Raw genomic sequence first — 13,679 nt, forward strand, 5'->3', positions numbered from 1 at the left:
ACCCTGCTTGCCTATCTAGCCCCCAAACACTGGACAAGTGACTCTCCAGCTTAGGGTGCAAATCCATCTTTCAGGGGCTAACTGCCGGCATGAGGCAGAAGTATGATCAGTGACCAACAAGATATAAAGTCTAATGACAGGCCTCTAATTAAAGATTTCCTTGTTCTTAGGAAAAGACAGTTAAGGCCTTTTCTTGCCCAGGATGTTGGTGTGTAAAGATGTGGACACTGAGCTCCAACAGCCGTCCTGTGGCAGGAAGTAACATGCTACAGGCTGTAAGTAGCCAAGGAGACAGGAAGACAGGTCCTGGTGTTAAGCTCAAGGGCTTAAGTGAACCAAGCAACTTCTCACGACAGGAAGTGGTGAGCTCACTTGGATGGGTCACTTTCAGACGGATGTCCTTTACCTACCAGGTGACAGCACCTGCAATGACAACAAAACTGCATCTGTGCTGCAGACACAAAGTCAGGTCAGAGAACTCAGCAGCAGGCTTCAGGGACTGACAAGCAAATGGCTAAAGATGCACGACAGGAGTTATTCACAAGCTACAGATGGAATGAATGTTAGTTTACAAAAAAGAAAGCCCTTCACTAAAACAAGAGATCCTAAAGCAAAAAGACTTGAACTTGATATGTAGGCCACACTGGCCTTGATCCCCCTGATCTCTGTGAAACAACAAATCATTCTTTTGTGATTTAAATTTTCAAAAGGTAACTTTCTGTGAATCTACAATTATTTTGAAATTTTTAAACATCAAAAGAAATAGATGTACTCTTAAAAACATAAACAGTGCTAAATAGAATATATCAGACAGGAAAGCACAAACCCAGGTCCCCAAATTAATCTCTACTGTTAAAGAATCTCTAGGAAGGGAAGGGGTGAACTGAAGGAGGTACAACGCTGTTGATGTGGTGATATTGATACTCTGACTGTTGATAAGGGTAATAGTCAGCAAGTGTTTCAATCTATGAAAATGAATCTGAGTCATCTGCCAAGGCACGTAAATAAGATGAAATGTGTGGTTTTCTGTATCTGTATTAACAATGGATTTTAAAAACCTGGCCTAGAGTGGGTGTGGTAGGACACACCTCTAATCCCAGCGTGTGGGAGGAAAAGGCTCTGTGAGCTCAAGGCCAGCAGTGTGGCCCACACAGCAAGTTCAAGGCCAGCATGGCCTATGTCAAGTTCAAGGCCAGATAGGGCTATATATTGAGACTTGTTTGAAAAATAAACAAACAAACAAATAACAACAACAACAAAACCTAGCATGTACACCTTACAAAAATAAATCTAAACAACAAAAGAACCAACTTTCTGTGGTCACCCTCTTGAATCTCACTTCTTAGAGGAAAGTACTGAGAATACCTGTGTCAAATAATTCCAGGTATCCTGGATGTGCTCTTTTATTTTTTAAGTATAGAACCAAATGATTTTCTTAGTCTTTTGTATTTTTTAAAAGAGGAATTACTGTTCATATTTTAAAATGTTTTTTTCACTTTTACCTACCTTTCCATTCAGTTAAAGCATTATGTCCATAACATGCCCACACAGCTGACACATATCATGTGCTACCGCAGGCTGCCTTTATCCACAGTTGTTTGCAAAGTGTTTCCCTTGACTGTTCCCGTGCCACACTATCCTTTAAGTGCTGATACAGAGACGTGCACCTTCAGCTTGCACTACAGAACGTGGGTAGAAAAAAATACCCTGGATTGAAGAAATTAGCATATAACCAAGAAATCCAGTGTTTGGAAAGTCTAGATGACCAAATACAAATGACTGCAGTAGAGAGGTGAACATGGGGTGGAAGATGAAGGCTTTCGGAGGAAGTCATGCCACAACACTGGAGGCAGATTCTAAGACAGTTGACCTCAGACTCTTTTATTACTTTCACAACTTTGCTCATAAAAGTTTTCTTTTTATAAAACTGATGTGGAACTACTCTGGACACTCTTAAAACTGTAATATAGGAAATGATGTTAAAAATCTCTCCAGTGGCTACAAAGATGGCTCAGGTTACTAGCACTGGCTGCTCTTCTAGAGTACCCGGGTTCAATTCCCAGCACTCAAACGATGGCTCACAACTTGTAACTCCAGTACCAGGGGATCTAACGCTCTTCTGACATTCGAAGGCACCAAACAAAGACATGCATGCAGACAAAACATTCCTAACACATAAAATAGGTGGGCATGGTGGTTCATTCCTTTAATTCCAGCATCAGGAGGCAGAGACAGGGGGATCTCTAATTACTTTAGGCCAGCCTGGTCTACCAAGTGAGTTGCAGGGCAGCCAGAGCTGTTACATAGAGAAACCCTGCCTGTCTTGAGGGAAAAAGAAGAAAGAAATCTTAAAACAATTAAAAAATATATTATTTCTCCACAAAAAGGCAAGATTGGGGTTATCTAAATGGAAAGCTTTTAAAGGTAAACCTCTTTAATAAGAACATCCTTGGCTACCTCGTTACCTTCCTGGATGTTTAATGAACTAATTTATCCAAATAGACCTTCTTGCATACCATGCTACATCCATGAGTATATAGTCAAATGAGTCTTCAAAAAGTAAGTAAGAATGTTCCAGGCAAAGAGAAAAAAATTCCCAGTTGCAAGAACATGAGGTTTAGGAAGAGCCTTGGGAGAAAAGACCGACACTGGGGATATATAGGGTGTAGACAGAAGAAAAGGATGCAAGAAAAGCAGAGAGAGAGAACTGCAGAAAAGTGTCTGTGCTAATGAATGCCCATGCCTTATAGGGCCCAGGCTTGTGGAAGTGATACTAGGGTTTTCACTCTCTTACCTCCTGGGATACCATGCCTTCACCATAGCAAACTCTCAATAAATGCATGTGGATTCTTGGAATTATAAAGTTTCAGAAAGTAGATTAGCCTGGTATGGTGGTGCATGCCTGTACCTGCAGTGCTTGGTAAGCTGCGGCCTGGGGGATCAGTGGTTTAAGGTCAGACTTGGCTACAAGAGAGTTTGAGGCTCAGTGTGTTATGGTAAAAATAAAACGCTGCAGGTCTGTAAGTGGCAGCAGTGGGCAGCAGGTCCTGAGACCAGCGGGCCATGAAGGCAGCCAGTTTCAGGGAGGGAGCCACAAGGTGGGTGAGAAACCATGCAGAGTGAAAGGAGAAGAGGAGGGAGGGGAGAGGAGGGAGGAGGGGAGAGGAGGGAGGGGAGGGAGGGGAGGGAGGGGGGGGGGGGAGAGGAGAGGAGAGGAGAGGAGAGGAGAGGAGAGGAGAGGAGAGGAGAGGAGAGGAGAGGAGAGGAGAGGAGAGGAGAAGAGGGGCAAGAATAGGAGCCATGGCAGAAGCTACCTTTTTGGGAGAGAGATGGAAAAGGAAGGAGCTCAGACTGAAAGCAGAAGGAAGATCTGCCTGGGTGGGGCTTGTCTCTTAAAGGGACAGGATAGACCATTACACAGTGTATGTATGTGTTGCAGGGGAAGGGAGTGTTACATAAGATCTGTTTTTAAAAGAAAAAATACAACTCCTAGAAAAAATTAAATAAGTGGGGTTAAACGAAGGCACAAATTAAGTTCCTAATATATTGAAAAGTGGAATGACAGATGCACTCGCCTCTGTAAAGCACCTGGCACATACACCACTTGTCAGGCACAACTTAGGATAATGTTGTCCAAAGAGCCAGAGCCACTAAACATTTGGAAATACAGAGTCCATGAAAGATCTAACCAGACAGTGCAAGTTCTGGAAAACAGTTCCACCAGAAGGGGCACTGGCTTGCTTTTTTGCCTTGAATCAACAGCTCCAAGCTAAAGAGGAGACCAGCAAAGAAATAAAGAATACACTGTAGAGTCCAGTCATTTGTGTCAGCAGAGAACACCTCACGTGAGGGTTACGAATTTCAAGTTGAAAGCCGAGCGGTGGAGGCACATGCCTTTAATCCCAGCACTCAGGAGGCAGAAGCAGGTGGATCTCTGTGAGTTGAAGGCAAGCTTGGTCTACAAGAGCTAATTCCAGGACAGGCTCCAAAGCTACAGAAAAACCCTGTCTCAAAAAACCAAAAAAAAAAAAAAAAAAAAAAAAAAAGAATTTCAAGTTGTATTCATTCCATTTGCTGCTACTGACTGCCTTGATTTTTACTCCACAGTACTACAGTGAGCACTCTGTAATGTCACAGCAACATTACTCAACCAAGCCCCCACATCCCCACAAGACAGGGTTTCTCTGGGAAACAATCTTGGCTATCCTGGAACTCGCTCTGCAGATCAGGCTAGACTTGAACCTGTGTATGCCTCCCGAGTGCTGGGATTAAAGGCATGCACCACCGCCCAGCATAGCTTCTCTCTCTTAAAGACATCATCAAATATTTAACCAGACAAGTACAAAATACTGGCAACAGAGACAAGTATACTACAAGAATAAAAATAAATAAGATGGGTTAGAAAATGTAGTACTGTGAACTACATCATGCTACATGCTTGAAATCTTGGTCTTAAAACTTTCACATTCATAGTGTTCAAGTCCTTCCTCCACCTTTGCCCAATATAAGCCAGTATAATTTCTCCAGAAGAAATCTGAAATATTGTACTTCCTGTTAGAGGCAAAGAAGATGCTGATTGCCTAAGTACACAAGTGACAGCAAAGTCAGCAAACAAATGGTCAAGTCGTTTCACATAAATATTACACAGAAAACGTGAACTAGAGTGACTCTCAGGGAAAGAGTACACTTTGGATAAGTAAGAAGATAGTCTCACACAATAACAAAAGGATCTCTAAGGAAAAAACACTTCTAAATTGTGCTAAGAATATTAGCCAATCACACTAGCTAAACTGTGACCAAGGGAACACTTTATGGATGCTGGTTGAAACTAGAGATAGTCAAATATCAGGTTACTAATATTAGAGCACAGTAACCAATTCACCCTGATGTGGAATTCCCCTCTGTGTGCTGTGATTACCATTACTGAATAAAGAAACTGCAGTGGCCTGTTGATAGGGCAGAACTTAGGTAGGTGGGGAAAACTAAAGGGAATGCTGCTGGAAGGAAGAAGGCAGAGTCTGAGAGACGCTATGGAGCCACTGCCAGAGTCAGACATGCCAGAACTTTGCTGGTAAGCCATGACCTTGTGGTGATATGTAGATTAATAGAAATGGGTTAAATTAAGATGTAAGAGTTAGCCAATAAGAAACTAGAGCTGATGGGCCAAGCAGTGATTTAATTAATACAGTTTATGTGTGGTTATTTCAGGGCTAAGCTCCTCCTACAGATCTCTATAGAGATTTGCATTGGTATGAATCTTGGTTTATTGATACAAATTTAAGATCAACTTTGATATATGTCTATTTCTGCTCTTGATTAAGGTATTGTGTTTGTGCAGTTCATTTAAAAATGTATAATTAGCTGGGTGGCAGTGGCGCACACCTGTAATCCCAGCACAAGGAAGGCAGAGGCAAGAGGATCTCTGTGAGTTCGAGGCCAGCCTGGTCTCTAAGAGCTAGTTCCAGGACAAGCTCCAAAGCTACAGAGAAACCCTGTCTCGAAAAACAAAACAAAACAAAACAAAACAAAAGTATAATTAAGAAATATAAGTTAATAATCATCTATAATAGTCAAGCTTGTAGTCATGTTAGATTTTTTCTAGATGTACAGAGATGTATTTCAGATAGACAGGTATTCTTCAAATCTTTCAGAGACCTTCAGAATATGGCATTTAAAATGTTCAAGAACTTAAGGCTTTTCATGACAATGAGACACATCTGCTCCTTTCAGCATCAAGCTACTTCAAGAGGAAGATGGGCATCAAAGAGGCTCCTTATGGAGTTTGTTAGATGAACTGGACATGCACGATCCATAGTGTCTCTCTCTCCATCTTCCTTCTCCCAGCATTCAGTTCCGTCTTTCCCACCTATCTAAGTTCTGCCCTATCAACAGGCCAAGAAAAGCAACACACAGACAGAAGGACCTCCCACACCATCATCCAACCCTAAGTCAATGAGAACTAAAAGAAACATTAACTATTCTGCTTAATGTCCTATTTCCAAGAACATTTAATAGATAAAAATCCTACAAAACTATTCACTCCCTAAAACTGAATGAAGAGCACATTGCCATGGATTCTAGTCTGATGAACTATACAGTCAAGGCTAAGCTGTGAAGCCAATGTCTCACTGTGTGTATTACATGATGTACTCACACCTGAGTTAAATGTGAATGCTCTATCTCCTTAGAGATTGGTGTTTTACATACAGGATGAAGGAGTTACACAGAGGAAGTGAAGTACTACAACTAAAGGCAGCATCCCATCTAAACGGATTCACATTCCCCAAATTGGACACACTCAACAGACACATGTGAAACTTCCATAAATAAGGAAGCAGATGCACTAAATGATTTAAATATGAAACCTTAAAAACTAGCCCACTAGAAAGTCAGGACTAGAAATAAACTCCTAAAGCCCCCTTTCCTATCCACTCACCATTGTTCAAGTCACCCACTGTCATCCATGGCATGAAAACTCAAAGTGTCCCTGAAAGGCTCATGTGAAGGCCTGGTCCTCAGGGTGGGTAGCCCTACTGGGAAGTAATATGAGTCTTCAGAAGGCAGGGCCTTACTGGGTCACTAAGACTCATTCTCTCTCTCTTCTTTCTTGATTTGCAATAAAAGCAGCTTGTTGTGCCTTGTACTTTTGCTATGATGTGTTGCCCTCATTAGAGCGGCAGAGCATGGGGTCATATGCTCTTCTTGTTCTGCATAGGATTTTTTTTGAGACAGGGTCTCACTATGTTGGTCTGGCCTCGAACTTACTATGTTCATACTGACCTTGAACTCATAGGGATCTGCCTCCCAAAGGCTGGGATTAAAGGTGTGCAGCACCACAACTGGCTTGTCATATGCATAGGAAACATACCTAGTTAGAGCAGACACAGAGACCTTTCCAGAGACTTCAGAACTGTTTTACTAAAATGATCAAATGAGAATGGCTCCATACATGGCAACGATTTGTTAAACCCTGTGCTAAACAATCTGTCTAAAGTAACAGAGTAACTGTAACTGAGTCAGGAAACAAACATACAGAAGAAGATCAGAGACAACAAAGGAATCTTATTTTTCCAGAAAGAATAAGGAAAAAGGAAGAGTGAAAGGAAAACAAAAACTAAGACTGGATGGCAAATATCTGAGACTCCTTAAATGGCGAACGGCGAGTTCTCTGAAAAGTCCAACTCGGATAAGCATGGACTGCACACAGAGCACTATGCTTCCCCAGAACTCCTTTTGCAGAGAAGCAGAGCTAATATATGCTATTCTTCCAAAAAAGCATTTTTTGGAGGTCATTTGGAAATATATAGCAGAAAGCTTTGTAAAACTATTGTTTTGCTTATTACTACTCTTAGTTAGCACTCAATGAGTTTCAAGTCTCTCATCTTCACATAAAATATATCATTACACCTGACCACAGTCACCCCCCATTGCCTGCTGTCATCCTCCCTCTCCTCCTACTGTTGGTCCCTCCCTGCCACCCAGCCAGTCCCGTTCTGCATCTGTAGATTGTGCATATAAAGGGAACATGCGCTACTATCGCTCTTCCCATTTGTTTTCAGTCCATGCTAGTCTAGAACTCACTACGGAGCCCAGGCTGGCCTGGAACTTGAGGTAATCCCCAACCTCCTGGTGCTGCACTATAGACATGCACCTCATGACTGGCTTGTTATTTATTTTTAGTGTAGTAAAAGTTTTCTTATTAGCCTGTAACCAAACATAGTTGTAGATTATTTTCAGTTATGTTTTAAAATTTATATCCACATCTTTTATCATATAAAAAACCTAGCCAAATGGCTCTATTTGACTAATAAGATGGTAACAGTAAGATGCCAACAGAATCTCAGTGTGAATTTTGGTAGTTTGGCCTTGTGCTCTGGCATTAAATCATGAAATAAGTATGCCTAGGAATACTTCATGCTAGGCTTCAGAAAAAATAAGGTAAATATAAGCATTCCTACAATCACAGAGGCAGGCCCAGCCAACCCCAAGTCAGAAGCAGATCTGTCTGACCAAAGTCAGCCTGGATCAAAAAAATTCTATGTGATCTGCAGATCTAGTGGGGAAATAAGTACATCTTTAAAGTAACTCAGTAAAACTAGTTTGTTGCATAGAACTGTTATGATAAGAGCTGATCAATATGTCCAGTACACATCTAGGAATTTATTAAGAAAATCAGAGCAATGACAGATTTACATAAAAAGGTATTAATTATAAAAATATTCATAATAGGAAAACAACTATCATCAATAGGGAAACATTCATAAATTATGACTAGTAAGACAAATATTTGACGCTGTGAAAAATCATGTTTTAAAAGAACATCAAAGATAGGAGTGATGATACACACCTTTGATCCCTGCACTCATGAGGCAAAGGCAGGTGAGGCTGAGCTCAAGGCCTATCTGGTCTACACAGTGAATTCCTGGGCAGCCTACAGGGCAATGTAGTAAAACCCTGTCCCCAAAACAAACAAAAAGAACATTCAAAAAACAAGAAAATGCTCCTAATACATTAAATCTAAAAAGCAAGATACACGGTTCTTTAAAATTAAAAAATAAAAAAAAAACAAACTGTAAGTAGAGAAGATCAGTCAGATAAAATCTGTTCAAGAAATACAAGCTATTTTTCTATGGTACATACTATTCTCTGTCAAATATTACAAAAGGACCGACAAGACAGCTCAGAAGGTAAAGGCGCCTGTAGCCAAGACTGACAACCGGAATTCAATCCCTGGAACTCACAAAGTAGTAAAACTATTCCTGCAAGGTGTCCTCTAACCTCTCTGCACACACAGGAGGTATGGGCATACCTCTCTCCACAAAAAAATGATATATATTATGGGAAATATTATACTAGGGATAAAGAAGGAAATGAAAAAAAAAGTCTTTTTTTAAATTTTCATTTACTCATCTCTCACACAATCATTCATCCCAACCACAGCTTCCCCTCTCCATTCCTCCCAGTCCCCCACCCCGACCTACCCTCTTCCCCAGGCCCAATGCCCCATCTCCCAGAAGAGGTCTCACAGGAATATCAACAGAATACAGCACAACAGGACAAAATCAAACCAGACACAAACCCTCACATCAAGGCTGGGTGAAGCAACCCAACAGGAGAAAAAGGGTCCCAAGAGCAGGCAAAAGAATCAAAACCACCCTCATTCCCACTCTCGGGACCATTCAGTAAAGCATTTAAAAACAGTAATTATAAGTAGACATGCGATCACTGATTGTGATGTGCTACATGGTAGAAACTGTATTTAGCTGCAGGATACAGCGCCTAATCCAGAAATAAACTACACTTCCCAGTCTTCCCTGTAATGAGGGAGGTCATGTGACTAAGTTCAAGTCAAGGAGGTTTAACTGGAAAGGTACATAAAGCCTAGTAAACATCCTTTAAAAAAAAAAAAGAAAGAAAAGAAAAGAAAAGAAAAGAAAGGGGGCCTTCTCTGTTGATTCCTCTTCTCACCAGATGGAGCTGCTATTTTGGACTCTGATGTGAAGCTTCATGCTGAGAACCACAGAGCAACAGCACAGGAAGTGCCTGGGTCGCTGATACTGGAGAACTCTTTCCAGCCTGTCCACCACAGAGCTTCTGGGTGCAGGGGGGTAGAAGTGTGCCTGGCTAAGCCATCTTTATGTGGGGGTTTCAGCCATTCACAAACTTGATGATAAATGGCATTAGCCATAGAGAACAAACAGAGGCTTCAATGAGATCAGGAGTGGAGATGGCTTCAGGACAGGCTCCTCAGAGGAAGCAACAACTTCCAACAATGAGGTGAAGCCAGAGAGGAAGGCTGGCAAACTGAGGCAGGGAAAACCAACTTCGGGCTAAATCTTCCCAGGACCGCGCAGACTGCCTGTGAGGCGAGAGGTGTAGTGCAGCTATACTAATGCACTTGCTTAACATGCGCAAAGCCCTGGGTTCCCTCCCCAGAACTGTCAAGCGGAAAAAAGAAGAAGAAAAAAAGATTGCTTCTACAGGAAATTAAAATTAAAACGAAACACTAAAGCAACTGAGCATTTTGGCTCTGGAATCAGAATCTCTCTATTCTGCTACGGACCACATATTGCCTGTCAGATATAAAAGGAGGGGAAGTGCAGAATGAGAAGGATCCTGTTCAGGAAATGAATAACTGCTTCCACACTTTAGCCCCGCTATGCTTCAAAATAGTTGAATTCTCTGATTAGAGTGAACCATCTATTATGAAAAGAATGTCACAAGGTTTTTAAATGCTAACTATTCCAGGCAGACCAATGATTAGTATAAAAAAATTTTAATAATGTTTCTTATTTATTTCCCTATCTTAAAAAATAAAACAATGGTCAGGCAGTGGTGGCGCATACCTTCAATCCCAGCACTTGGGAGGCAGAGACAGGTGGACCTCAGTGAGTTCAAGGTCAGCCTGGTCTACAAAGTGAGTTCCAGGACAGCCAGGACTGTTAGAGAGAACCCCTGTCTCAAACAAACAAAAAATGTACTATGGAGATTTTGAAAAATACCTTCCAACATTTTTTATTGATACTGTTTTCATACACATTTGCATTCCAACACACATGTAATACACATAAAGTCATAAATGCCTCTTAGCAGAAGCTATTCTATGTCACTAAACCACAATTTTAATTGATTACAAAGCATACAGCTTATTTAGCCAACTAAGCCTAAGAATGTTTTGAGTTAAAACTGTCAGAGAAAATATGAATCCCTGTAGGTGAAGCTGCCTTCTAAATTCACCTTAGAATTTCTACTCAGGAATCTCAAGCTACAGTTTGAAAGCACTAGAAACTTCCAAACACGCATTCAAAGAAATTCATTGAGTTTTAGCCACAGAGGATATTCACTAAAAACTGTATTTTCCCAAACAAAGCACTATCAAAGACTGAAGTTGTATTAATAAGAACTAGTAAGTCTACTATAAGAATTGATGACTATCTGCAATGTTGTATTTCTTTAATAAAGAAAAAATAAGAAAATATTTATATTTTATTTGTACAAATAACTTTACAAATATATAAAAATGTATAGAGACCCGGGCTGTGGTGGCATATGTCTTTAATCCCAGCAGTCGGAGGCATAGGCAGGTGGATCTCTGTGAGTTCAAGGCTAGCCTGGTCTACAGAGTGAGTTCCAGAGTTACACAGAGAAACCCTGTCTCAAAAAACAAACAAACTAAGAAAAAAAAGGGTTAAGTCTTTAACTGTAACTATGACATTTTTCAGACTTCTCTGTATTTAACTTTTTCTCACAACAAAAACATAATGTTAAGTTAAACTATTACTCATGAATAAGATAATTCAGATTTTAGTTACTAAGAGAAAAGAAAAAGTTTTGCCAAAGTCTAAGTAGTCTTTTTTTTTAAGATTTTTATTTATTTTATGTATATGCATGCTCTATCAACTTCAGGCCAGAAGAGGGCCTCATATCCCACTATAGATGTTGTGAGCCACCATGTGGTTACTAGGAACTGATCTCAGGAAAAGCAGCCAACGCTCTTAACTGCTGAGCCCTCTTCTCCAGCCCCATCTAAGTGGTCTTTTGACAAGGGAAAACAAACAGGTGGCATCAGAAATTTGTTATAAAGTAAAATTTTAGATTATAGTCTAACGAACAACAGCAAGGTTTCTTGTTGCAATGCGAGGAGGAGCCAGTGTTCACATTCAACAGCTGTCCCTTCTTTAGACGCCGTCCTATCCTGGTCTATCAAGAAGGCTATTTTACAGCTGGGCAAATATAGAAACTGCAAGACTGCATCTCAGTCTAAGGTCTTTCTGAAGCTAGATGAGGTCAGTTAGGAATAACAAGTTACAGAATAAACCAAACTGAGGTGGTTTGGGTAAGAATGGCCTCTATAGGATGCTTAGTCGCCAGGGAATGAAACTCTTTCGAAGAATTAGAAGGATATGGAGATATAGCCTTGTTGGAGAAGGTGTGTGTGTGTGGGGGGGGGGGGGTGAGGTTTTTGAAGCCCATGCCAGGCCCGGTCTCTCTCCCATCCCCTCTTCCTTCCCTTCCTTTTCCCTTCCCTTTTTCTCTGCCCCCTACGCCCTCCGTAGGTGTGTTTGTCTTTGCTCTCTCAACCCCGCTACCCCTACCCCATACTCTGCCTGTGAATCAGTGTTGCTCTTAGTTGTGGCTCCAGTACCATGTAACCCTTGACACGGCAAACAAGCCCCAATTCGATGTTCCCTTTCTAGAAGCTGCCTTGGCCATGGTGTTTTTCACAGCAACAGGACAGTGACTAAAACACAAACCCTCACATTAGTTGTCACAAACAAAAGTTTCAAATAAATGTAAATTTTTCTTTGACTGCCCATTTCTCTGAATTCTTTTAACTTCGTAAAATCATTTCCCACCCCCACCCCACTAATCATTTTCAACTTCTTTCCCTGCTAGAAATTGTTGGAACTTTCAGCAAAAGCGACTCACTTATTGGCATTTGTCAAAGGAACCCGGCAACAATAAGAAGGCTCAGAACTACCAGGGCTCTAACACCAGACACTGTCACCAGCAAACTTCAGAGAGCCACGTCACACGCTAGCAAGGCCTGCTTACATCTCTCTGCCCCTGCGGTCTATCAACCCCCAGTTTTACTCTGCTCTCCCTATCTAAACACCCCTGTCTATGGGGAGACAGACGGGGAAGCATGAAGGAGAGAGGAATCAAAAGAGCAGTTCATCTTCAGCTTAGAAGATTAATTATCTGTGGTTCTCAAAGTTTTATTTCTCCCACAATGAAATGAAAAACATGATCAGAAATCTGCAGGAAAAATTATTTGTTGCTATTATTTAGACAACAACATAAAACTCAGTTATTGAAAACTGTTTTGACAACTCTTCAGTAAGACTTCACTAGCACTAAACTGCCAACTGGTTCAGAGTTCTTTGCTCTTAACTCCAAGACAGAAACTGCTCTTTTAACCAGAGAGAGGAGTGGGCAAAGAAGAAAAGGGATGCTTCATCAGATTACCAGACATGGACCTGGAGCACCACTGACAGTCACACTCCACCTGGTGGCAGGAATTGCCCCAGTTGGGAAAGTGGAAGCAAAGTGATGGACCAAAGCAAGTTCCTTGTACAAAACATAAGGTGCTCCTCTCTTGCCCTACATAGAATAACTCTAACAAATTCCATCAAAGAGTTTTTCAAATAGTAGGTCAGCATCCTATAAACATTAGCATAGAAGTCTACAACACTTATAACAGGAGACCTACATAGTGAGCTACCTAGTAAGTTAAACCTTTAAACAGTGAAGAAGCCAACACAGCCACTACAGGACTCCGCATCACACTCCCACTAACATTTTTTGCCCCTTCCCCTATGGGTAAACTACAGTTTAATTCACACAGTTAACAGCAGCCTGCCACATTGCCTTTAAGTATCTGCAAGTAGCATATACTTATGGGATACTCTAGAGACTGATTTCAACCAAAAATAAAAATAGATAAACAGCTCAAACAAAATTAAACTGAGTCTGGCTGCCCACACTTATTTTCACACATGAAGAAAAACAGCAGTTCTCTTAGAAGCTTCAAGCACACATATCTTTAGAACACAATGTTAAAAATATGTCCCCGCCTTTCCCTACCTGTTTCTCACTCAAAGCTGTGATTTTGGCTTGGAGTTCATGAAGCTGTTTCTTTAAGTCAGCATTCTGATTGGAAAGAAAAAATGTCTGTG

At 41.1% G+C, this 13,679-nt stretch overlaps 1 protein-coding gene across 22 annotated transcripts in view; it reads right to left on the reverse strand.

Moving 5' to 3' along the window:
- Phf21a (PHD finger protein 21A) overlaps nucleotides 1-13,679 on the reverse strand; it is a 160,732-nt gene that overhangs the window by 100,621 nt on the left and 46,432 nt on the right. For all 22 annotated transcript variants that reach the window (XM_038329320.1, XM_038329308.1, XM_038329315.1 and 19 more), the window contains one exon: nucleotides 13,588-13,653. In XM_038329320.1, coding sequence (XP_038185248.1) covers nucleotides 13,588-13,653 — 66 coding nt within the window. The remainder of the gene's footprint in view (nucleotides 1-13,587; nucleotides 13,654-13,679) is intronic.

The sequence above is a fragment of the Arvicola amphibius genome, chromosome 5 (genome assembly GCF_903992535.2).
Source record: "Arvicola amphibius chromosome 5, mArvAmp1.2, whole genome shotgun sequence".
Lineage (NCBI taxonomy): Eukaryota > Metazoa > Chordata > Mammalia > Rodentia > Cricetidae > Arvicola > Arvicola amphibius.